The 25,398-nt window shown below is 45.1% G+C and overlaps 5 protein-coding genes across 7 annotated transcripts; all 5 read right to left on the bottom strand.

Moving 5' to 3' along the window:
• Nucleotides 1-1,969: 1,969 nt before the first annotated feature.
• LOC127331675 (uncharacterized) lies at nt 1,970-6,566 on the bottom strand. The gene is made up of 3 exons (XM_051357858.2): nt 6,073-6,566; nt 5,477-5,791; nt 1,970-2,484 (listed from the first exon to the last, which is right to left on the bottom strand). Exons 1-2 carry the CDS (start codon nt 6,454-6,456, stop codon nt 5,543-5,545), a joined length of 633 nt encoding a protein of 210 aa, XP_051213818.1. The 5' UTR covers nt 6,457-6,566; the 3' UTR covers nt 1,970-2,484; nt 5,477-5,542.
• Nucleotides 6,567-7,422: 856 nt separating this feature from the next.
• On the bottom strand, nt 7,423-10,822 carry LOC127331673 (uncharacterized). The gene is made up of 3 exons (XM_051357853.1): nt 10,361-10,822; nt 9,596-9,914; nt 7,423-7,783 (listed from the first exon to the last, which is right to left on the bottom strand). The coding sequence occupies exons 1-2, from the start codon at nt 10,736-10,738 to the stop codon at nt 9,597-9,599; spliced, it is 696 nt and encodes a 231-aa protein (XP_051213813.1). The 5' UTR covers nt 10,739-10,822; the 3' UTR covers nt 7,423-7,783; nt 9,596.
• Nucleotides 10,823-12,963: 2,141 nt separating this feature from the next.
• LOC127331674 (uncharacterized) lies at nt 12,964-16,067 on the bottom strand. 2 transcript variants are annotated; one of them, XM_051357856.2, is made up of 3 exons: nt 15,594-16,067; nt 15,103-15,403; nt 12,964-13,256 (listed from the first exon to the last, which is right to left on the bottom strand). In XM_051357856.2, exons 1-2 carry the CDS (start codon nt 15,975-15,977, stop codon nt 15,104-15,106), a joined length of 684 nt encoding a protein of 227 aa, XP_051213816.1. In that variant the 5' UTR covers nt 15,978-16,067; the 3' UTR covers nt 12,964-13,256; nt 15,103. The 2 variants fall into 2 exon arrangements, with proteins under 2 accessions (XP_051213816.1, XP_051213814.1); XM_051357854.2 differs by having other exon boundaries at nt 12,964-13,275; nt 15,594-16,065.
• A 600-nt stretch (nt 16,068-16,667) lies between these two features.
• LOC127331676 (uncharacterized) lies at nt 16,668-20,808 on the bottom strand. The gene is made up of 3 exons (XM_051357859.2): nt 20,408-20,808; nt 19,830-20,119; nt 16,668-17,086 (listed from the first exon to the last, which is right to left on the bottom strand). Exons 1-2 carry the CDS (start codon nt 20,702-20,704, stop codon nt 19,856-19,858), a joined length of 561 nt encoding a protein of 186 aa, XP_051213819.1. The 5' UTR covers nt 20,705-20,808; the 3' UTR covers nt 16,668-17,086; nt 19,830-19,855.
• Nucleotides 20,809-21,476: 668 nt separating this feature from the next.
• Nucleotides 21,477-24,166, bottom strand: LOC127331671 (zinc finger protein CONSTANS-LIKE 13-like). 2 transcript variants are annotated; one of them, XM_051357849.1, is made up of 4 exons: nt 23,411-24,166; nt 23,082-23,303; nt 22,284-22,597; nt 21,477-22,186 (listed from the first exon to the last, which is right to left on the bottom strand). In XM_051357849.1, the coding sequence occupies exons 1-4, from the start codon at nt 23,957-23,959 to the stop codon at nt 22,093-22,095; spliced, it is 1,179 nt and encodes a 392-aa protein (XP_051213809.1). In that variant the 5' UTR covers nt 23,960-24,166; the 3' UTR covers nt 21,477-22,092. The 2 variants fall into 2 exon arrangements, with proteins under 2 accessions (XP_051213809.1, XP_051213810.1); XM_051357850.1 differs by having other exon boundaries at nt 23,082-23,297.
• Nucleotides 24,167-25,398: the final 1,232 nt, after the last annotated feature.

Below are 25,398 nucleotides of genomic sequence, written 5' to 3'. Positions count from 1 at the left end.
CATTATCATTGCCAGAATACCAGCGAGAATTAGCAAGATGAAGGCCAGATATGCTACCCATCCGAGGACCACTGCGCAGGAAACTTAAACAGCTCCTGATCCGACTCCCACGTAATTTCTCCAAAGACGGTCTGAGGAGGACAACAATTTTAGCAAAACACACAGGGATGGACATGAATATATATGGGATGGTCCGAAAATGAAAGGATGTGTATGAAGTGATAAGCCCACATGGAACACTATTACTAGTCGTCTTGACAACTTGAATTATGCATGGCAGATTAATTCGAATGCAACAATGTACTACAAGCTCAGCCACTAGCCTATATAACTAGCAGTGTAATTTGATCGAAGTAAAGATCTGATGAGAGGGATATATTTGCAGGATAGTACCTTCTTGAACTTGCAACCAGATCCAGATACAAGTGCAATTAGGTAGGCCAGGCAATGGCCGCACGGAAGAACAGCTGCAATCACGAGGAAGAGAAACATGACACAGATGCAGAACTTGAAAGCCATGCATGTGAATGCCTCGAGAAAGAAGAGGAGGGTAGAGCCCTTGCGGCAGGTATGGCGTGCGACAATCGTTGCGGCTGAGCCCGCGGAGATAACCCAAGCCGTCGTGAAGCACATGTAGGGGAGCGCTCGGGCCACAACGCGGACGACACGCACACGCCCCAACATCGGGGTGAGGACGAATCAAACAAATGCCAGCACCGCAATGATGATCCGCGCTGGCGACAGCGGCGGTGAGAGCATCACGTTGCAGTGATGATGGCCGTCGGAAATTCGGAACGAGAAACCGTACCTCCCGAAAGCTTTCTCCCCTCGATCTCGAAAGGAGGCGGAGTGGTTGAGTGGGGCAGCGGAGTGAGGAGGCTTGTGGGAAAGGAAAAAGCGAGAAGTATGTTTCTTTACGTACAAAAGGCCTATCCACTGTTCAGCCTAAAAAAGGCATTTGCCTTATAAAAAAACTTCATCCCCACCATTCGAAACCTAATATAGTGCATGTGATTGAACAAAAATTAGTTAGCTTCTCACAATGATTAAATAGTTGATATAAGTCAAGTACAATAAAATTTTCTAGGTAAGTTACCTTCTCACAGTGATTAAATAGTTGATATAAGTCAAGTACCGGCGGTTGTTATCGGCAATGGTTCGTGGCCGAATCGATCCTGCACAGCTACCTTTCCTCCTTCAATCAACTGGGTAAAATGTTAGGATTTGTTGATATATTTCTTTAGAAAGTTACTAGTTGCAAGTTTCCCTTGAGATTTCTGTATATCGAGCAAGAAGTTAAAAAAAGAATCTCACTCTGGATTCTTAATTTGATGTTGAGAATTTCTGAGAGAAAGGTCCAAACCGAGTTTTTCAGTCTAAACAATCTTCCGCGCGATTGGCCATGGCACCTGAGGGTTTGGGCCTTCCGTCTCGAGCTTGATTTTTAAGACTACAGTCCACTTATTAACGAATGCCTAATCTTGATAGAATAAATTGTCAAAAGCTTTTTTAAAATATACCCGTAGTTTATCATGCATATCTCAGAATTGCCTTCACGTGATACCATTGTATGACAATAGAAAACTTAAGACCACCATATTGTAGTATATCAACAGGAACGATCCTATTAACAGTCAGAAAAAAGTGCAGGTTTGCGAGTGGAGGGAAGATCATCACTGCAAGAATGGCTCCAGTCGCAAAAGGAAGTCATTTCGTAGTCTCAAGAAGACCTCAGCTGCTCAGCATCAAAGAGACCAGGAATATCGAACATGTTATGACAACATGAACAAAATAAGACCATCATAACCATCAAATAAGCACCTGCAAAAGTAGGCATCTTCGAGTACTTCGCGGCTCAGATCTGAGTGTTTAATTTCCTTCCTAAATCATAGTCCTCCTCTTATTCTCAACAATTCAAACAAATGCAAATAAAATTTATCCCACCTGAATCAGAGGAAAGATCAGAACATTTACAGCGGTAACCCTTCAATTTAGACATTTGTGGCAACAGATTCAATATCACCATTGCATACTTCAAAATTGAAGCATTAGAGTTTGGCCCAATCGATATCCACAAGAAAGAAACAAAGATAGTTAACTGTAGGGATGTAACATATGAGATTGCCACAGACATAACGTTCTATGATGACTACCACATTCCCAACCACTTGCAAACATATAGTCGCCCAACATAGAACTGCAAACATGGCAAATTCTATACACCTAGAAAAGCATTGTCCTCTCTCCTCTGGGAGGGTGTTACCCCTCGCTCATGTATTCCAGCCTTCCAGCAGCAACTGAACATTGAAACAGCACAACGGAGAGCTCCTAGGACATGGAGTATGCAATACTAGCAGTGGACCAACAATATACAGACGTGGATACAAGTAATTATAATCCAGTAATTGTCAACAGCCATAATCTCCAGCGAAGTCTTTTCTATCTCCCTTGCCTTTCTTCACACCTTCAAGTTCAGAGTTATGTCTGTTTATACAGAAGCCAAAATTTTATTATAGTAGCGGCATCACATAGCACTTGAGTGAGGATGTGCAGATGTTAACAATACTAAACACCCGATATTATGAACTGCATATAGTGATGTATGTACTATACTGAGTATACCAATATGGCAAGGATCACTACCATGCCAGCGTAACTAGACAAGCAAGGGGGGTTCTTTATATCAATAGTGGAGCATCGTATCTCATGGAGAATACAACAATAGCAGCTCAGGATATAAAGTGTAATTATTGTTGGTCCTCATAACAGCCTAATTTAGAAATGCCCGGGTGCCTCAAAAGGTGTAAATTTAACGCACATGGTAGCTATTTCAAAATAGACTCTGAATTATAGAACACTTGATGATAAAAAGATGGCCTAATCAGTAGTGACCCACGTATGGAAACTATCTTGAGATCACAAGCCTAACAAGTGTGCAGGTCCACACTCCACACTGAGCAAAAGTATAGCGGAAAAATAAAAATGGACCTACTGGCATCTTGTAGCTTGTCTTAAGGGCATCTCCAGCGGCGCGACGCAAACGGTCGCTGAGCGACCGTTTTCGTCCGCCGTGACCGGAAATGCGTCTGGGGTCTGCTCCAGCGGGGCGAGGCAAAGTGACCGGGCCGTCCTCGGAGACGCAAACCTGGCCATATGCGCCTAGGATGCGTCTACGGAGGACGCTCGGCGGGCGCGGAAAGTGTCCGCTCGCGTCTGGCGGACGTTTCGTCGAGCCCGCCAGGCAGTGACGCAGCGTCGATGCGTCTTCTCCGCCAGTACTGGCAGCGAGGCGTCGCTTCGGCAGTCTGCGGCCGCGTTAATGGCGATGCCTCGCGTGGCGCGCGGCCGTCGCCTACCTCTGCGCACGTAGTAATGGCGATGCCACGCGTGGCGCGGCCGTCGCCCTGCCTCCGACCTATATATACAGGGGCGCGAGCATCTCATCTCCTCCCAGCCGCCGCTGCCGTAGCGCCGCTTCCTCTCAGCCTCCAGCAGATCCACCATGAGCAGCGCCGGACGCGGCCAGGCTGCTGCGCCTCCACCTCCACCTTCACCTCCCACTCCACCTCCTCCGGCCTCGAGCTCCTCCGAGGAGTTCGACTTCGAAGACAGCACCGACCTCCTCCACCCGGTCAGGGACGCCGCGGCCCTGGCACTCGCGGCGCAGGAAGCAGAGGAGGAGCTGCCGAGCTGGCGGGCCACGCGGCGTTGGACGCCGAGCTGGAACAGCGCAGGCTAGCGGCCGCCGCTGCAGAGGACTCCGACTCGGAGATATCTTGGTCCTCCGATGACCCTGATGCGCCGACGCCGGAGGAGAAGGCGGCGGAGCAGAGGGCCCTCGTCGAGTCTTTCGAGACGCTTAAGGACGACGACGCCAACGCGAGGCTGGAGCAGTGCCTGCAAGAGGACGCGGCGGCGCACCGATCCATAGCGGCCGCGCGGGAGGCGGCGGAGAAGCAGGCGACGGAGCGACGCAACGACGGTGCCGGCCCGTCAGGAAAAGCAAGTAGTCTAGGCCTATAGATCTACTTTGTATAGTATTTATGCATTTTTATGTACTATTTTGAATGTTTTTACTATGTTGCAATTCAAAAAATGGGTCGCCCCGGTGGGAGCACACCCAGACGCAAACGGACGAGCGGACAAAATATGTCCGCGGGGCGACGCAAACGGACGCTCGCGACCACTTTTGGGCGTCCGAAATGCGCCGCGCCGCTGGAGATGCCCTAATGAAATATAGTTGCAATTTTGCAATTGAGCCCACGACAGTAGTATTCTTTAAAAAAATAAATTTGCACAAGAAGCACAAATATATTAACAAATAAACATATAAAACTATCAAAAAAAATTAACAACTAACTACTCCGACACAAATCACCTTTAAATAAAATAAAAAGGACACTGAAACCTGTAAAATGGAAGAAAAATCTCATTACAACATCAACTTTTGTTGTCAATGGCACTTCTACAAAAATGCCATGGAACAACACCACATGCAAGTACACACTAGCTACAAATTAAGGGAATCGTCTCTTCTATATATGACCATCATAGTTTACTTGCTTGAATAATCAGATTGAGTTTCTATTTGCTATCTTCACTAAAACAAAGCACCAAGTTGGTACAGAATAGATAAAATAAATCAAGTAATAACAAGATAATTCAATGAAGTAGAAGATGCCCGACGTCCCAACACTTTAAAATTTGTGGGCCTACCACTTACGATGGGTCTGATGAATAAATTCTTAGTGGCCCAATCACAAAAATCACGAGAATGACTAAACAATGCATACTAGGTTCTGGTTATGATCTGTCTGTAAGCACCTGATTGGTCTACTGGGCGCCTTGTACCAAATTAAGAAGATCCATTTTAAATGCAAAACTTCTTATGAAAGCTAACATCTATCAACAGCTGTGAAAGCAAACACTCTTGTAGGACCAACTGGGATGCACAAAAATATGGTTTGGCATAAAGTTGTCAGCACTAGCAAGTGTTACTTGGTTTCGTATGCATATAATTGCATCATGCTTATAAAAAAGATGCTCACATATGGTTCTGAAACAGGAAACACGTTTTTTTTTATTATCTCACTATGTGCACCGATAGAAAAGATCACCAGCTCCGGACAGAAACATCTGAATATCTGATATTTCGTAGCAAGGGCATACAATAGAATTGCGGTAGTTGGCCAATCACACAATTAAGGATAGACTAATCCCAATTCTTGTCATGAATGCTACAACCAGGAGATAGGAAAACACTCAATGGTTTAATACTCCATGTTAACAAATATCAGCAAGTAGGCAGTACGTTCTGCAGCTAAGATAAATGACTACAAATACACAGCACTAGAGGGAGACACAATTTTCATGTTATTATGAGGCTAATAATGTACATAAAATATGCCTCGTCAGCTGAGAGGATCGCATGGCTCATGTACATAGGAGAATCCAAAGAATAGGGGAATGCATATACCTCAACAATCTGCAACCCCAAGTCCTGGCTTTGTGTCTGATCGGTCATCCCTCCAGACATCCAGCGCTAAAGCTGGAATGATAAGAAGCAACATATTGCATGGAAGCCAAATATCCCCACCTCCGCAATCATTGTACCAATCATTTCTCCCTGAGATATCGATCCCCCCACAGGCGACGACGTCATCATCACTACCAGAAGACCAGTGACAATTAGCAGCATGAAGGGCAGATCTGCGACCAATCCAAGGACCACAGCACGGGGAAGCCCAGACAAACCCCGAGTTGACCCCTTCCTGATTGCTCCAAAGGCGCTCTGAGGAGCACAACAATTTAAGCGAAACCACTGAGATTGAGATGAGTATACATCGAATGGTTCGAAAATGGAAGGGCACAACTGAATGATGGAATGGAGTTAAAAAAACATTTAAATTAACTTCCTATCCCCACGGAAGGAACACTATTAGTCTATTGCTAGCCATCAGGACCAGTTGAACTATGTATGCAACGTAATTGATAATGTAGAGCTCAGTCACTAGCCTATCCACAACTGTAATTCGATCGAAGTAAATGTCAGAGGAGTAATTTGCACGATACCTTCTTGACCTTCGAACCAGATCCAGATAGAACTGCAACCAGGCACAGGCCGAACAGCAGGACGGCCGCGAGCGCGAGGAAGATACAGATGCCGCAGATGGAGAACTTGAAAGCCGCGTCCGTGAACGCCTCGAGGAAGACGAGGGGGGCGGAGCCCTCGCGGCAGGCGTGGCGTGCGACGATCGTGGCGGCCGAGCCCGCGGAGATGACCCACGCAGCCGCGAAGCACAGGTAGGGGAGCGCTCTGCCCGCGACGCGGACGACGCGCACGAGCCCCAGCACCGGAACGAGGATGAAGCGCACGAACGCCAGCACCGCGACGATGATCCGCGCGGGCGGCGGTGGCGGCGGTGAGGGCTTCAAGGCGCCGTCGGCGACGGCCATCTGGACGGGCAACCCTAGCTCGCTCTCGAGGTGATTGCGCAGCGAAGTGAGGGTTCGTGGGAATGGGATTAGCGAAGAACAGGGGATGGGTTTTAGGGTAAAAGCTGTTTCTTTTCGGGTTCTAACCCGTTTGGGTTAGTGGATCTGGTTTTAACCCCAAATCCATTTGATCTTGCACAGATTTATTTTTTCTAGACACAAAAGCTTTGCGCCTAGATATATTTAGAAAAGGAGTTATATACAAATTCAAGAAAAGGGACACTCGAGATTACAACATGATGCCCCTAAGAACTAGCAGGTACCGTAGGGAGCAGAGGGCCGGTTGAAATGTTTGGATTTGTTGCTACAAATTTCTTTCAATTTTTTGCAGGTTTCTGATGAAATTTCTAGATTTCAAGCTAGAAATTCAAAAAAAAAAAATCCCAATCAGGATTCTGAATATTTTGCAGAACTCGAATTTGGACGACAGGTTTCCTTATCCTTCGGAAAAATGTTTTACAAGTGAGCAACACTAATCTTTTAGACTAGAGTCAAACTATTATGACTGCACAAGTGTGTAAATTTTAACGTAGAACTGGTTCTAACAAACCTACCCTCCTGTTTCGGATACAGAATATCTAGAGCTAGATTCACGATAGTGTTTCAGCTCGATGTAATTTACGCAAAATAATGATTACATGGCAAGATGAGAACATTGACAGTAACCATTCGATATATACATATGTAGTAAATAGATTCAAGACCAGGTTTGAATACTTTGAACTCGAGCTACCAAAGATTTTTTTCAAAAAAAAAACACACACACAAAAGTATTACGCCAAATGAATCAAAGGCAAGATCAATACACTAAACACTGACTTAAACATCCTAGTTGTAGATTGCAGATCATGATTGCATATTTTTAAAGCTTAAGCTACCGAAGATATGAGCCCTGCAGAATACAGACCCAGAAGACACAGATGAAGATGCTCAACAAAACTATAGACACATAACATCCCAGATCGCCACATGCACGACATTCTATGGTAAATGCCACAGAGCCTATACCTCTTGCAAGGAAACAGTAGTCATCCAACATAAAACTGCAAACATGGCAAGATCTATTCGCCTAGAAAAGAACTATCCTCCGGCAGGGTTGGCGTCTGAAACGCCATAATGTCCAATCATCAGAGCTCCTAGCACAGGAGTATGCAATACTAAGAAGGGGATCAATATACAATTGTGAATACATGTAACTACAATCCAGTACTTGTCAGCGGCTATAATCTTCAGCGAAGTCTCTTGTATCTGCCCAGGGTTTCTTCACATCTTCAGTTCGGGGTTATGGCTGTCAATACAGAAGCCCATGATTTTATTAGACTAGCAGCATCAAATAGCACTTGAGCGAGGATGCGTATCTTTAACAATATTAAGCACCCAATATTATAAAGTGTATATAGTAATCTATATATGTAGAGTATACCAATATGGCAAGGGCCACTACCATGCGTCCATGCCAGTGCAACTAGACCAGTGATAGGGATTTTTCAGATCAAGAACGGGAAGGGTTTAATTGCACGTCAAATCAGATAACAGCCTAATTTGGGAAGTCAGGGTGTCTCAATGGTGCAAATTCAGTGTACATGATAGCTAGCTCAGAGCAGACTCTAAATTATAGAACAGTTGATTATTAAAGATGGCCTAATCAGTAGTTACCCACACATGGAAAGTTGGAAACCATCTTGAGATCACAAGCCCAATATATTTGTATACACTATGAGGACCAGTAGGCAGAAAAAATCAAGTCAATCCACACTCCATATGGCGCAAAAGAATGGTATAAATAGCAGGAAAAAATCGATGGAACTAGTGACATCCTGTAGCTTGTCTTAATAAAACATATTTGTCTTTCTGCAATTTGACAATCTGACAGTACTATTCTTAGAAACAATGCACAATAAGCGCCATTATAGTTAACATGAAAACATATTGAACTCTCAAAAACAATTCTTAAAAATTCCTCTTGTGAAACAAATCTCCTTTTAGGGAAATAAAATGACAGTAGAAATCTGTAAAAGGGAAGAATTTCTCACTACATCGTCAACACTTGTTCTCAAAGACACTTCTACAAAAATGCCATGGAACACCACCACATGCAAGTACATACTAGCTACGAGTTAAGTTAACGGTCTGTTCTATGTAACACCACCATCATAGTTTTTTACTTGAATAACCAAAGTTGAGTATCTACTTGCTATCATCACTAAGACGAAAAACCAAGTTGGTTTATAACAGATAAAACAAGGCAAAAATACACAGCAAGATAATGCAATGAAGTAGAAGATGCCCGACGACCGGTCATTTCGAAATTTGAGGCCTACAACTTAAGATGGGTCTAATGAATGAACTGTTATCTGCCCAATCACAATAATCACGGGAATGATTGAACATGAACAGTGTATACTATGTTTCTGCTGATGATCCCTCTGTAAGTATCTGATTGGTCAATTGGAGACTTGTAACAAACTAATTCCATGTAAAAATGCAACTATTTTTAGGGAAGTTAACATATATCATGTAGGTCAACTAGGATGCATGGAAAATTGGTTTACATTGAAATTATGAACATTAACAAGTGTTACTCGGTACATTTGTTTGCAACTGCAACACAACGAAGCAAAACAAAAATCAAAAACAAAAACTCACACGTTATTAGGATTCATGAAACTAGAAACATCATGCTTCTAAGAAAGGTGCTTGCAAACGGTTCTGAAGCAGCAAGCAGCTTTTCTTATAATCTCACTAAATGCAGAGATAGAAAGGATCATAGTCTACGATGGAACATGAACAGATTATATTAATAATATTACTTCTTCTAATACATGATATTAATCATTTCGATGATCACTACATAAGAAAGGCATAGTGTAGCATTGCGTCTGTCACTCTGTTGGCCACTCACACAATTGAAGATTGAGACTAATCCCAATGTGTGTCATCAATGGTGATATGCAACATTAGTAAGAGGGAATAGCAAAACCATCATTGGTTATATATAACAGTATTATTAGGACGTTTATAGTGTACAGAAGATATGGCTCATTAACTAGGCGATCATATGGCTCAATAGATGCAGGGGAAGCGAGGGGCGGGCATATACCTCAACAAACTGCCACGGTGAGTCCTGCTTTCCTGTCCGCCTGGTCCTTCCTCAAGATATGCAGTGCGAAAGCTGGAATGATAACAAAGCAAGATATCGCATGGAGGCCAAGCATCCCCACATCCATGATCACAGAACCAATCATTTGTCCCTGAGATACCGATCCCACCACAGACGGCGACATCGACATTACCAGAGCGCCAGCAGCACTTAGCAGGGTGAAGGCCAAATCTGCGACCAATCCAAGGACCACGGCACGGGGAAACACAAACTTAATGAACTCCCGAATCGACTCCCGCGTGATTGGTCCAAAGGCGCGCTGGGGAGGGCAGCAATTTCAGTTAAGCCACAGGGAATGGACAATGATTATATATGGAATGGTTCGAAACTGGAACGGTGCAGATGAAGTGATAATTAAGCTCGAATGAGGAACTAGTACTAGTAGTCGTTAGAACAGCTTGAACTACAACTTAATCATCCGAATGAAATAATCTAGAGCTCATCCACCATATACTGCTAGTATATATAGTATCTGCTGCAGTATTCAATCGAAGTAAGGATCAGATGGAGCTACGGAATGGTTCGGAACTGGAATGGTGCGGATGAAGTGATAATTAAGCTCGAATATGGGGAACTAGTACTAGTAGTTATGAGAACAGCTTGAACCATACATGACAACTTAACCCGAATGTAACAATCTAGAGCTCAGTCAACTATCGTATCTGCTGCTGTAAAGATCAGGGGGAGTTAGGTGCACGGGGATACCTTCCTGGGCTGAGAACCAGATCGAGATTCAACCGCAATCACGTAGGCGAGGCCGATGCCGCACAGCAGAACGGCTGGCACGAGGAAGAGGAAGAGGATGCATATGGAGACCTTGAGAGCCGCGACCGTGAGCGCCATGAGGAAAAGGAAGGCGGCGGAGGCCTCGCCCCAGGCGAGGTGAGCCAGGGACATGGCGGCGGCGAGCGCGGAGAGAACCCACGCAGTCGCCAAATCCAGGCAGAGGAGCGGTCGGGCCGCGGCGCGCACGAGCGCCAGCACCGCGGCGACGGTCCGCGCCGAGGGAGGCGGAGGCGGAGGCGGAGGCGGCGGCGGCGGCGGCGGCGGCGAGGGACTCACGGCGTCTCCGGCGACGGCCATCGGGACGGGAAGCCCTAGCTGCTCGAAGCTGCTAGGCTTCTCCCTCTCGATGGGGTGCGCAGCGGGGTGAGGGGTTTGTGGGAATGGCTGAATGGGATTAGCGAAGAACACGGGGTCGGGTTTTACGGTGATTCTAACCCGTTTGGGTTAGTGGGTTTCGGGTTTAATCGGTTATTATCTGAAACAGTTTGTCTCCAATTGATCTTGATTCTTGCACGGTTGTTTTTCGAAATAACGCATAAACTTTGCACCTCGATATTTTTTTTCCGAAAATTTTACAATAGCAGCAACAACCTAATAAAAATTATAAGTGGTGCCACCTAGAGAAAACTACAAACACTAGACGAGCCAAAAGTGTGTTGCCGTCCTCACCGGAGTTGGGCAAATCTTACCGTAGTAGAGATTGTTATAGTAGACATACGATAAGTCGTCGTGCTAAGGCCGCGAAGGATCAGCGCGCCAGAGGAGAAACCATCACCAATAATGACGATCATAGATGGAAGAGACTGACATGAAATCGCACCAACGAATACAAAACCCGACCGGATCGGAGGAGATCAGCACTACACGCGCCACCGTAGCGAGGATAGGACATGATGACCTTATTCTGACTTAAGGATGTAGCCACCGCCTCGCCATCCCGGAAAAGACATTGAGAAACAATCTAAAGAAAAGAACAGAAACTCCCCACCAACAAGAGGTCATGGTCTTCCACACCTCCAAGGCCCCAAGGGCACCGGAGGCAGAGCAGACCGACAGCGTCATCGACAAGGAGAAACGAACATTAGATGGGTTTTCTAGCCGCCGCTGCTGCCTCGCCATCCCGAAAAAGACACTGAAAAGCAACCTAAAGAAAAGAACATAAACTCCCCACCGACAAGTGGTCGTGGTCTTCCACACCTCCAAAGCCCCAGGGGCACCAAAGGCAGAGCAGACCGACATCATCATCGGCAAGGAGAACCGAACCCTAGATGGGTTTTCTAGCCGCCGCCGCCTCGAAATCCCGAAAAAGACACTGAAAAAACCTAAAGAAAAGAACAGAAACTCCCCACCGACGAGAGATCGTGGTCTTCCACACCTCGAAGGCCCCAAGGGCACCGGAGGCAGAGCAGACCAACAGCATCATCGGCAAGGAGAACCGAACCCTAGATGGGTTTTCTAGCCGCCGCCGCCTCCTAATCACCTCTTCCTTGCACCTCGATATATTAATAGAGAAAAAGTTATATAAAACCCAATAAAGGCTAGAATTTGTTGAAATGTATTTGTTGCTATTTTTAAAAGAAACTATTATTAATTGCAAGTTTTAGTGGGAACTATGGATTTCGTGCTAGAATGATGATGATATTTTCTGAGAAAAAGGCTAGAATTCAGCCTTTTGGTGCATATTGTCTTACATAGCTCTAAATTGGGCAGTGGGGATTTCACTTATCCTCAGTTAAAAGATTATACAAGTGAGCAATACTAATCTTTTAGACCAAACTTCCACTACTACGACGGAATTTAATGAAGAACTGGTGGAGATCACACATATTTGTCAAAATGATTTAAAAGTTTTGGTTGATCATGCTATTGTTTCAAAAAATAGATCACGTGACGAGTGCCTTAAAAGTTAGAACATACCATACTAAAATAAGTGTCTAATTCTTCTCTAGATGCGAATGTATCTAGATTCATTGTAGTTATATATACATTTGTATTTAGAAAAGTTAAGACACTTATTTTAGAATGGGGTGAGTAAGTTCTAACAAACCTACCGTCCTGTTTGGGATACGAAATGTCTAAGCTAGATTCAAAATACTGTTGCAGCTTAATGTAATTTAATCAAAATAATGATGATATAGCAAGATGAGAATTCATATGTAACCATCAGATGTAAACACTGGTAATAAATAGATTGAAGATCACCGTGGATTACTTTTGAACTCGAGCTGCCAAATATTTTTCCAAGAAACAACACGCATAAATGTTGCCCCACAGGCCCACACGAATCAAAGGCAAGATCAAAACAGTAAACATATGTGACCCTTTTCGACTTAAACATGTGTAGTTATAGATTGAAGATCATGATTGCTAATTTCTACAAAGCTAAGTTACCAAAGATATAAGCTCTGCGGACTGAAGATGACAGACCCACAAGACAAACTCTACAAAACTGTACACATAACATTCGTGCTCGCCACACACATATCATGCTATGATAACTGCCAGAGCTAACACCTCTTGCAAAGAACGAATAGTTATCCAACATAAAACCGCAAACACAACAAATTTATAGGCCTAGAAAAGCACTATCCTCCGGCAGGGTTTCAAACGTATTCCAGGCAATCCCAGCAGCAGGTAAACACTGACGTATGAAACACCACAATGTACAATTATGAGAGCTCCTAGCACATGGAGCATGCAATACTAGCAGTGGACCAATATACAGTCGTGGAATACATGTAACTGTGATCCAGTACTTGTCAGCGGCCATAATCTTCAGCGAAGTCTCTTGTATCTGCCCAGCGCTTCTTCACACCTTCAGTTCAGGGTTATGTCTGTCAATATAGAAGCCCATCATAATTTAATTAGACTAGCAGCGTCAAATAGCACTTGAGTGAGGATGTGTATGTTTAACAATACTTAAACACCCAATACTATAAACCGTATATAGTGATCTATGTAGAGGATAACATTATGGCAAGGGTCACTACCATGCCAGTGCAACTAGACCAGTGGCAGGGATTTTTTAGATCAAGAATGGGAAGGATCTAATTGCACGTCAGATCACAAGCTTCGATAGTGCAAATTCAGTGTACATGGTAGCTAGCTCAAAACAGAATCAGAATTATAGAACACTCAATGGTAAATATGGCCTAATCAGTAGTTACCCACATATGGAAACCAGCTTGAGATCACAAGCCTCATAAATTGGCATGCATTACACTATGAGGGATAGTGGGCAGAGCAAAGCATCACAATCCACACTCCACATGGCACGAGAGAATGGCATCAATAGTGAAGGAAATTTCAGTAGATCTAGTGGCATCCTGTAGCTTGTCTGAATGAAATGTATGTCATTATGCAATTGACCTCCCTACAGTAGTATTCTTCAGCACAAGAAGCGCAAATATAATCAACAAATACTATATCAAAAATATTTCTTACAAATTTCTCTAGCGAAACAAATCACCTTTCAGGGAAATAAATGGACACTGAAAACACACATTAAAAGGAAGAATTCTCACTAGAACATCAGCATGTGCCTTCAAAGGACTTCGACAAAATGGCACGGAACAACACCACAGGCAAGTATATACTAGCTACGGGTTGGGGGTATGTCTGTTCTATATATCACCATGATAGTTTGCTTACTTGAATAATCCAATTGAGTTTCTATTTGCTATCTTCACTAAAACAAAGCGCCAAGTTGGTACATAACAGATAAAACAAGGCATATGAACAACAAAATAATGCAACAAAGTAGAAGATGGCTGACATAATGACAGAGGCCTTTGAAATTTGAGATCTACAGCTTTCGAGGTTTGGTGAATAAATTCTTAGCGGCTATATCAGAATAATCGTGGAAATGACATGAACAATGCATACTAGGTTTCCGCGATTGACCTCCCTGTAAGCATCTGATTGGTCAACTGGGCAACTTGTAGCAAAGAAGATCTGTTTTAATTTTGAAATGCATATATTCTTAGGAAAGCTAACATCTATCAACAGCCGTGAAAGCATACTCTCTTGTAGGTCTAACTAGGATGCACAAAAAGTGGTTGGCATAAAGTGATCAACAATTGCAACACAAGAAGAAAAAACTCACACATTATCACGATTCTTAAAACTAGAAAGATCATGCTTATAAGAAAGGTGCTTGCAAATGGTTCTGAAGCAGCAAGCAGCTATTATTAAATCTCACCATCAGCACAGATAGCAATGATCATAGGCTACAATGGAATGTAAACAGCAAATATTACTTCAGCTATTACATGATACTGGTCATTTTTATGATCACTTCGCACCAAAGACATACAGCACTAGAATTACAGCAGTGGTCCACTCACACAATTAAAGATTGAGAATAATCCCAATGTTTTGATGGATGATAATATGCAGCAACCAGAGGGAATAGCAGAAGTCTCATTGGTTCAATTTCTTTTTCGAAAAGGAGGATGATTCGTTTAATATAACAGACGAAAATCAACCACTAGGCATTAGGTTCTTCAGCTAAGAGAAATGATTGCAGATACACAACGCTGGAGGCAGTATTTTCATGTTATTGGAAGGCTAATGATATACACGAATTATGCCTCGTTAGTTGAGATGATCATATGGCTCATAGACATGGGAGAAGCCAAAGAAAAGGGCAAGGTATATACCTCAGACAGTGAGTCCTGCTTTTCTGTCCGACTGGTTATCCCTCCAGTTACGCAGTGCTAAAGCTGGAATGACAACAAAGCAGGATATTGCACTGGTGCCAACTACCCCCACATCGACAATCACAGATCCAATCATTTCCCCCTTAGATATGGATCCCTCCACAGGTGACGGCATCATGTCTTGGATCAGATAACCAGTGAAAAGCAGTAGCATAAAAGGCACATACGCGACCCATCCAAGGACTGCGGTGCGGGGGAAAAACTCCCGAGTCGAGTGCTGCTTGAATGCTCCAAGGGCGCCCTGGGGAGGACAACAATCTCAGTAAAACCCCAACTAGCTACATGAGTATATGCATATCGAATGTTTCTTTCAATCGAACGATGCAGATGAACACTCACATGGAACACTACTACTACATCTCATCAAGACAATTTAAACTCTGTACAATTTCATCAGGAGCAAAGACCAAAGGGGGTTATTTCGAAACTACCTTCTTGAACTCGGAACCTGAGCCGGATACAGCTGCAACCATGAAGGCCAGGCAAGCGCCGCACAGCAGAACGGCGGCAAGCGCGAGCAAGAGAAAGGTGCCGCGTAGGGAGACCTTGAAAGCCGCGTCCGTGAGCGCCTGGAGAAACACGGAGGGGGCGGAGCCGTCGCCCCAGGCGCGGGCCGCCACGACCTTGGCAGCCGAGGCCGCGGCGAGAACCCAGATGACCCCGTAGCCCAGGTAGGGGAGCGCTTGGGCCGCGACGCCGACGATGCGCCCGAGCGCCAGCATTGGGGCGAGGACGAAGGGCACGAGCGCTAGCACCACGACGACGATCCGCGGCGGCGGCGGCGAGGGCTTCGCCGTGTCGTCGGCGACGGCCATCGGGACGGGAAACCCTAGCGCCTCGAAGCTTCTCCCTCTCGGTGGGGCGGAGTGGTTGGGTTGCGCAGCGGAGTGGGAATGGGATTAGCGAAGAACGGGATGGGGTTTTACGGTGAAAGCTCATTCGTTTTCGGGTTTCTAACCCGTTTTTGTTAGTGGATTTGGGTTCTAAAACCGGGTATTACTGGAAATGGTGCATGCCCGATTCGATCCTGCACAATTACCTTCTCTCTGTCAAGCAGCCGCCAATAAAAAATAATTTCTCTGTCAAAGCCACCGGGTTTTTTTAAAGGAAAAATAGATTGGGTGATTGGCTGCTGAATTTTTTTTCCAAAAGATATAAAATTGCAACTTCCAATTCGAATTTAAAATTTCCACCTATAGGTAAAAACAATCTCACTCGGGATTCTGGATTTGAGGTTGAAGATTTCTGACTAAAAAATTGAATATTATTTTTTGTTGTTCAAATTACATATCAACTTACACTCTCAAATAGAGTTCAAGATCATACTATAGAAGTTTGCTTGTACAAACACACCGCCCTGCTTGAATACTTGTATGCTCGGATTTGAGTGCCTTCCTTCTGAAGACATAGTTGCTCCATGTATTTTCTCATTTTTTAACAATCCAAAAAAACAGCACATCTGTACAGAGAACTGTTACCGCACATGAATCCAAGGCAAGATGAGAGCACTCACAGGTAACCCTTGGAATTAAACATTTGCAAGATCAACATTACATCTGAGATCGCGATTACGCTGACAGCCACAAGGCCAACACCTCTTGCAAAGAAACAGTAGTGATCCAGCATAAAACTGCAAACATGGCTATATTGCTAGAAAAGCAGTATCCTCCGGTAGGTTTTCATACCCCTCACTCCCTCAGTGTCTAGTCACATATTCCAGGCTTCCCAGCAGCAGGTAAAAACTGAAACAACACAATGTTGACTTAAGAGAGCACCTGGCACATGGAGTATGTAATAGTGTAATACTAGCAGTGGACCAATCTACTGCCCTGAATACAGGTAACCATAATTCAGTAAACTTCAGCGAAGAGTCAGCTCTTGTATTTGCCTTGCATCGTCTTCACGACTCCGTTCAGGGTTATGTCTGTTAAAAAATGAGCCCAAAACTGAATGAGATTATCAGCATAAAAATAGCACTTGAGTGAAGATATGTAGATTTTTTCAGTATTAAGCGCCAGATGGAATAAACTTGTATGCATCGATCTTTGTAGAGTAATACACAAATATGGCATAGGCCACTACAATGTCGTTGCAAAGAAACATATTTTTCATTATGCAACTGACCCCAAATATGTCATAGAAAAACTCACTACAAATATAATCAGAAGAAACTCTTCTTGTCCATTGATTTCAAATTCCCAGAGATCACCAACAGCAGTATTCATCGATTCCTTTTAGAGCAGAGGCACCAATATAATGAACACGTAATCATACAAAACTATCAAAAAGGTTTCTTAGAAATTGCACTTGCGAAAGCAGTTGCGTTTAGGAAATAAAAATAAACTGAAAACCTGTGAAGGGAAGATCTCTCACTACAGCATCAACATGTGTTCCCAAAGGAAATGCCATGGAACAGTCCACATGCAAACAAATTTGAAGGATCTGTTTTACATACTACCATAATAATTTACTTGCTTCAATAATTGAGTTGACTTTCTAGGAGGATGTTTGGTTCACACAACGGTAACAGCACTGTAGTGTTATCAGATTACACTGGTACATCAGCGTAGTCGGGGAATCTGCTATTTTGTTTGGTTCCAACCAGTAAAGGTGTCAGTTTACTTGCCACTGTTTGTTTATACGATGGAATCTGAAGACAAGAACTTCTAAACAGAATCAAGTTCCCAGCAAGAAATCTGAGACGGCAGCGAGCTGAAGGATGTCTAGGGAGAGGAGAATACCAGACCGAAGAGCAGACGACCAGAAACAATGGCATGGAGATCCCGAGAAGAAGCGGTATGTCAAGAACGGAGGGGAACCGATGGCGGCGGCCGCCGCCTCCGCGCTCTCCATACTACGCCGCTTGCTCTCCTGGTTGTGCGGTAGAGGTGATCGGAGTGGAGATCTAGGCCTCCATTGCCACAAGTGCTGCCATTGGAGTCGACGGAGAAATCGGGGACAGTGGATCGAGGGCAGAGGCATGGCTCTCGATTGACTCGTTAGCAGACGGTAACGCAATCTGCTTACGGCCGGGGGCGGGCGGAATCAGCGGAGACCTACAGTGTAATTCGTTTACGCGGTATCGGATTACAGGCCAGCCAAACCAAACAGGATTAATGGTACCAATTGGCGCTGCAATCAGATAACGGGGCAAAACTGGCGAACCAAACACGTCCTAGGTGCTATCTTCGCTATAATAGAAGATGATGAATAAATTTTTTAGCTTCCCAATCAGAGTAATCACGGAATAACTGAACATAAACTATGAATTCTTGATTACTGATGATCTCTCAATAATTATCTGATTGGTAAATTGGCACCTTAGAAGAAGGTTTAGTGTTAAATGCAATTCTTAGGAAAGCCAAAATCTATCAAGAAGTCGAAAAGCAAACTTGCTTGTATGTCTAACAGATGGAGGCCAAAATGGTTCGATATAAATTATCAATACTACTTAGTGCTACTCATTCACATTTATAAGTGATTGCAAGTTTGCAAGAAGAAAAAACACGCAGAGTATCAGGATTCATGAATCTGAACAAGCCAAAGAAAAAATAGTTAACTCTCTTGTATGGATGACAAAATGGTTTGGTATTATCAGCACCAATAAGTGATTAAAACACGGAAGAAAAAACTTGCACGTTACCAGGATTCATGAATTTGAAACGGCATGCTCGTAATAAGTAAAAAGATATGAAGAATCTCATTCAGGATTCTGGATTTGAAGTTGAAGATTTCTTATTCAAATTACATAGAAGTATTTACTTTGTTATAGAATATCAGAATATAGAAGTTTGCTTGTGCTTAGTGGGAAACAAGTTTTACAAGTGAGCTACACTGGTTTTTACAAGTCAGACGATTATTAATGCACAATATGTAGATTTTCATGAAGAAGTGGTGTGGATCAAAATTATTTCGGAAAGGAATTGACAGGTTTGGACGATCGCGCTATTGTTTTGAAAACTACATTGTGTGCCGAGTGCCTTAGAACATCTCGTTCTAACCAACCTACCCTGCTGTTGGGGATATGCTCTTGTGAAAGAAGTAACCATTAAGGAAAATAAAGGGACGATGGAAACCTGTGAAAGGGAAGCAACATCTGACAAAATCAACATGTGTTTGTCGAGGCACCTGTACAGGAATGTTGTGGAGCACAGCACATAACTAGCTAAGGATTAAAAGGACCTGTTTTATACACTACTACAATAATTTACTTGCTTGAATAAGCGAATTTAGTTTCTAGTTGCTATTTTCACTAGAATAAAGCACTAATTTCATGCATAACAGATAAATAAGAAGATAATGCAGTTAAGTATAGGATGTCACATTGTCACACGACCCAGCCCTTCCAAATGTAGGGCTCGATAGTTATGGTAATGACTGAACATGAACAATGAATACTAGATTTCCACAGGTGATTTTGCAGTAAGCATCTGATTGGTCTGATGGTATCTCGTACCAAAGTCAGTAAGTTTATATGCACTTCTTAGGTAAGCTATATCTATCAACAAGCCAAGAAAAGCAAACCCTCTTGTACGCATGAAAAAATGGTTTCATATACTACCATTATCAGCGCCAATAAGAGAAAAGGTTGCACATTATCAGGATTCGTGAATTTGAAAAGGTATGCTCGTAAGTACAGAAGATACGAACAAAGGGCAGGTGTATACCTCAGCAACACAAGTGAATAACCCATCTACCTCATCCTCCACTGCCTGAGAAGCGTAGTGGGTACGATGATGAAACAATTTACCACACAGGCACCCAGTATTCCCACGTCCCTCAAGACTGAACCAACCCCTGCCTTGTGAGATCCTTTCGGGAGGGAAAGGTCCACCACCCCGAAATCACCAGCAGGTATGAGCATAATGAAGGCCATCACCACGAGCGCTCCAGCCATGACAGGATCCTTGAGCATCTTCCGCGCAATCTGGCGTGGCGTCGGGGGCACCTTGGTATCCTTGATAAGAATCGAAGCAGAGTTCGGCATGAGAAATCTCAGAGGATCGTAAGTATTATATGGTCTGAAGAAGCTAAACCGACTCAGATGAGTAGCACAGCCGCTTTTAAATTGGGGAATCGGCAACTTAATCTAAACCACGGAATTAACCGTGTAAGATCTTATTCCACTGCTAGACAATCGGTCGAAATAACTAGTAGTATATTTTTGAACCGAGTCATCAGATTCATTAAAAAAATCCCAATATTCAAGGGAAGGCATAATAGAGGAGGATTTCCGCGGTGGTACCTTGGAGTTTCCCTTGGACTTGGATGCGGAGCTCATGCCGCGAAAGCCGACGAGCATGATGGCGACGGGGTAGAGCAGGACGCCGACGGTGAGGGAGTAGAGGGAGAGCGAGGACGCCGATGAGAGCACGGGGGAGCCCTCGACCAGGCGGAAGGCGCGGCGCCCGATGACCATGGCGAGGCACGCCGCGGTGGCGACCCACATCATCCCGTAGTGGAGGAAGATGACCGCGTCGACGGCGGCGGGGGCCCCGGGCCTGCGCATCCACGCCGGCATCTCCGCCTTGGCGACGGCCATGTGGGAGGGTGGCGGAACCCTAGGCGCGCGCGGGCGGCTGTGTTTGTGCGGAGTTGGGTTTGCCTGGAGAGTGGAAGAAGACGGGGGACAGTTGGGGTTTTTGGTAAACGGGAAGCGCTAGGCGTCGGCCGCCGCATTTCTGGGCGAAAATTGGTCGTTCCCGAGCCGTTCAATCGCGATCCGATGCTTAGAGCCTCTCTAACCGTCTCACCGTGAAGCTTTCAGACCTTTTTTTCATTCGAATGGATGAAAATGGCTCAGTCATGTTCCCGGAACCTCGTTTTCGCCGGATTTGGACTTTCATCCGTCCGGTGAGTCCAGGTCATCCCGGCCCCCGGAGAGCGCTCGGGGACTCCGGATTCCGGATGAAACGAAAGCGCGCCAAACGTCGAGAAAACTTCCCGCGCGGATGGTGGGCCCGATTTGTCGGCGACAGAGGTCAATCGTCTTCCGCGCTCTTCAAAAGACTGTCGCCAGTCAGACTTCACCGAACGCGTAGCTTCCACGCGCGGCTCCCACTATTTATCGCGGAACCTACCGCGGCTGGCCGCATTCAGCACCGCCGTCTCCCTCCTCTCCCCAGCCCTGTCTTCTCTCCCCAATACACCTCCACCAGCGAGCAATGGCGGGCCACTACGCGGCGAACAACGGCTTCGGCCGTCGTTCCCTACACCAGTGGGAAGCGGGACTCCTATACATGGCGAGCTACCCGACGCCGCCGGACTTTCGCCAAAATGAGAACCAATACAACAATAGAAAAAACCAATACAGCTGTGAATAATAGTTGGTTCAAGTTCCAATGTGATCCTTTTTGGCGGGGAATTGGGATGTGGATATTTGATCATCAACTCTATGCATGTTGAGTTTGTCTTCTTTATAAACCGAACTACATATTAAGTTTGGTTTTGGAAATTTATGGCACAACATCTAGGTGTTGTATTTGTGTTATGAATTTATTTCACAAAATTTAGCAACATTTTGATAAGAAAAAAAACATATATGTGTACCGGAAGTACCCAACGGGATGCCAAGACATTAGCGGGTTCATTGATATGGGCAGTCCCCTAAGGCCCTAATCACACCATAAGATTTTTCTTCATAGTGAGCAGTCCTTTGGCATTCTAACAAAAACACATTTCATGCTGATGTCAAGTAGGAGAAATCCTAACAAGATTACTACTACGGTGGCACACTCAACTGAAGCATCACCACCATCCACCAACAGGTGAATCCAACCAATCATGAAGAACCTGGCAGTGAAACTGTGTAAAATGTACTGATTGGAAGATAATACAGCTGACACACAGAAACATCATGTGGAGTGGAGGTGACGAGTACATGGTAGCACTGCCCCCTAGCTCGTACGTACTCCACGGACAGAGGCTTAATCAAATATCGCTCGACTTGGCGAAGCGCCCCTTGATCCTCGGCCTGCTGTCTGCGCGTGCCTTGCGCGACTCGTACCGGATCTGCTTCCCGAATCTGCGACAACAGTCCCAAGAAGAAACACAAGAACGTTCATGGAGTTAGGTTCAGTACGAGGTGAAAATTACTTGGCGTGGCATGGACTTTGTCTCACATCCTGTTCTTCCTCTTCTCCTTGTAGCGCGAGATCACCATGCTACGGTCGGGGTAGGCGATGTGGTAGCCGCCGCTCTTGGGCTGAGCCAGTTCCGGTTCCGGCGCCGTCATTGCCGCCACAGGTGCCGGCGGGTGGTCGTCGTGGCTGCCGTTGGCGACGTCGATGCTGCTGCTGCGGCTCAGGGCGGGGCAGACTTCTGCCATCTCCACGAACACCGACAGGCTCGGTTCCGCCGGCGAGCTCGCTGGGACTTGCTCGTGCTTGTCTGGAGAGACGTCGCTGCGATCGACTGCAATCCATGCCTCATGGTGCTGTGGCAAGACCAGAATGAGGTTATAGCTCGAGTGGTTTCAGAAAAAAATCAACTGCTATAGTAGGAGTGAAACATGACGATGCTGAAACATGCATGAGTTGGTTGAGCTGTCATGGTGTGGAGATTCTACTGAAAGTGATTTTGGTAGACCGAGAAAATCAAGATATCATTAGCATAATCATCTCTATTAAGAATAGTATACTAGTCGGTTGCAACTGAAAGATCCTTAGCTACTCCTGTCTCTATTGTTCTGATTGCGTTGAATCAATGTGATGGTATAGGAGTTGAGAGCGTCATGCCATGGCCCATATAATAATGTACATTGTGACAAATCGAAGACTATGGTTTGTGGCAGTATTTCTCAGATTTAAGGTTTTCTGAGTTTTCGATAAACCGTCTGCTTCAAAAATTCAGAGTTGAGTACGTCTGCAGATCGTCGCGTATACTCTGAGATATTTTCAAGTGAAGTGCAAGAAATAAACCTGGCAAGGCACAACGACGCTTGGTGCCTCCTCGCTGACGGCCTCGGTGCCAAGAGCCCCAAAATCACCATGCCCAAAACCATAACCTGAAGATGCCCATGGAGGCATCAGATCACAGGTCGGCTCCGCTTCGACATATGCAGCCGCCACCTCCGACTTGGCAAGCTCACTGAGCTGCCGGATAACCTCCCCGTCCGGCTCCCCACAGGGCGGACTCTGGTTCTTGCACACAAATGTAAAAGATATCAGAAACTTTTGCTTCACCTTTGTCGGACGGTGAACAGTAAATGAACGCTACAGGTTGCAGTGATGGTGTCGTTGGCACCAACCTTGGGGGAGGATGAGGTGACCAGAGGCTGGAGGCCATGGCAGGAGGTGGTGGGCACGATGACGTCCTCGAAGGTGAGCACCCGGGGCTCCTCCCAGACAGGCCGGCACCCCTCTTTCGTCTGCGCCTTCTTGCCGCCACACCCGTGGACGAAGACGCCGAGGATCGCCGCGAGCTCGGCCACCGAGGGGCACCCGGTGTACCCTTCAACCGTGCCGCGGTCGTGCATCACCGGATCCCCGCCCCGGCTGCGCTCTTCGAAATCGCAGTCGGAGCAGAGGAACCGCGCGGCGCCTCCGCGGCGGACGGAGGCCCCGGTGGCGCGGCAGGCGGCGCAGAGCGGTGCACGGGCGTGGCGGGAGGAGACCGTGTTGGCGCTGTGGACGTGGCGGTCGCACGGCAGGCACAGCCCCGAGGCGTCGGCGCGGCAGTACACCACCGCCGGCATGTCGCCGCAGAAGTAGCACTCGGCCATCGTCGCCACAGGCGCCGGAGCCGCCACGGTGGTGCCGGCAACAACAGGCCCGGGTGTCGTGCGGCTTCCAGACATGGTTTTCGCCGACTCCTTTCTTGCTGTCGGGCTCGGGCAGTCTTGTTGGTAGAACTAGTTGTAATAGGCACCGCGCGCGGAAGCGACAAGAGAGAGAATGGCTTCCGTGGACGCCATGAATGAATGACCCGCGTGCTTGACGAGTGGGAGGAGGTGGAGGACAAGTGTGACGGCCGCAGTAAAGAGACGGAATCGATGGGCTCGAAAGGTCGCTGAGAGGAGGTGGAGAAGACGCTTCTTCCAAGTTCCAAGTACGTGTGCATAGCGGGAAGAGGGCGAGCCGAGAGGTGGCGCTCAGTGTCACTCTCACTGGCTCGCACCACTCTAGGTATGTAGGAGCAGATTTGGGGTTTTTGAAATATTTGAATTTTTTTCTATGTTTCAAAAAATCATAACTTTTATTCCATGAATACATATATATGTCCTGAATACTCGTGCGAAATTTCGATAGAAATTGTGTTGTATTTTACGCTACAGTAAAAAAAACTATAGACGTGTATAGGGATAGTTTTTGTCAGAAATTTGACTTTTTTATATAGTTCATAATACAACATATTTTCCTCCGAAATTTCCACCGTACCTTCAGAATATTTCTATGTATATGCGTATTTAACCTTAGATTTTTGAAATCCTAGAATTTTTTTTTTTAAAAAAAGTGAGCATGATACTCATGAGCGAAAAGCACTTTTCGTCACACAAAACTACAAACACAGCAAGCATAAGTTACACATGAACACATGCATAGAAAGGCGAAGAAAACTCGGCGAAACTGTTACTCCCACTGGATGTGCCACAGAGTAATTGATCTTAGTGCTGCTCATCTTGCCTAAATACTTATCGCAGGTTCATGGGCTGGAGGTAATTAATGCAATGTACATATGAACGCAATTCACCTTGCTTATAAGATCATTGGTCTTCAGTCACACGTTAGATCAAGAATATTACGCTAAGCCAATCACCGTAGAACCTGACGAAAAATTAATACTCTCTCTTTGCTAAAATGATATAAAGTTTAACTAGTAAATGATATAAAGTTTAAATATATTCACTGGGATATATTTACTTGCATCACCTTGCATAGTTTATTTTTTAATTCAAATGATATAAAGTTTAACTAAATATGTAGAAAAATATATCACATTTACATCAATATTAGTAGAATCAGCTTAAATATATGGGTGTGACAAGTTGTCTATGAACTAAGAAATAAGCTAATTTTGAGCCAGGTGCTATCATCTATGTGTAAGTAGTAAAATCTGAGTTGCAACCTCATGTGCAACTGAAAAAATCTCAGCTCATGTCTAGCACGAATTACGACGTGGTACTATGGTTTAGGAGTCAACTGAAAGCTAAGTCAATTCTCAATCGACTCAGAGCTAGCAAAACCATAAATATATTTCCATATGGAGTGACTAATTCAAGCTAACTTAATTCAAGGT

This window comes from Lolium perenne, chromosome 2 (assembly GCF_019359855.2).
Source record: "Lolium perenne isolate Kyuss_39 chromosome 2, Kyuss_2.0, whole genome shotgun sequence".
Lineage (NCBI taxonomy): Eukaryota > Viridiplantae > Streptophyta > Magnoliopsida > Poales > Poaceae > Lolium > Lolium perenne.
The sequence above is the reverse complement of the archived record's forward strand: the minus strand, read 5'-3'. Positions and strand labels throughout refer to the sequence as shown.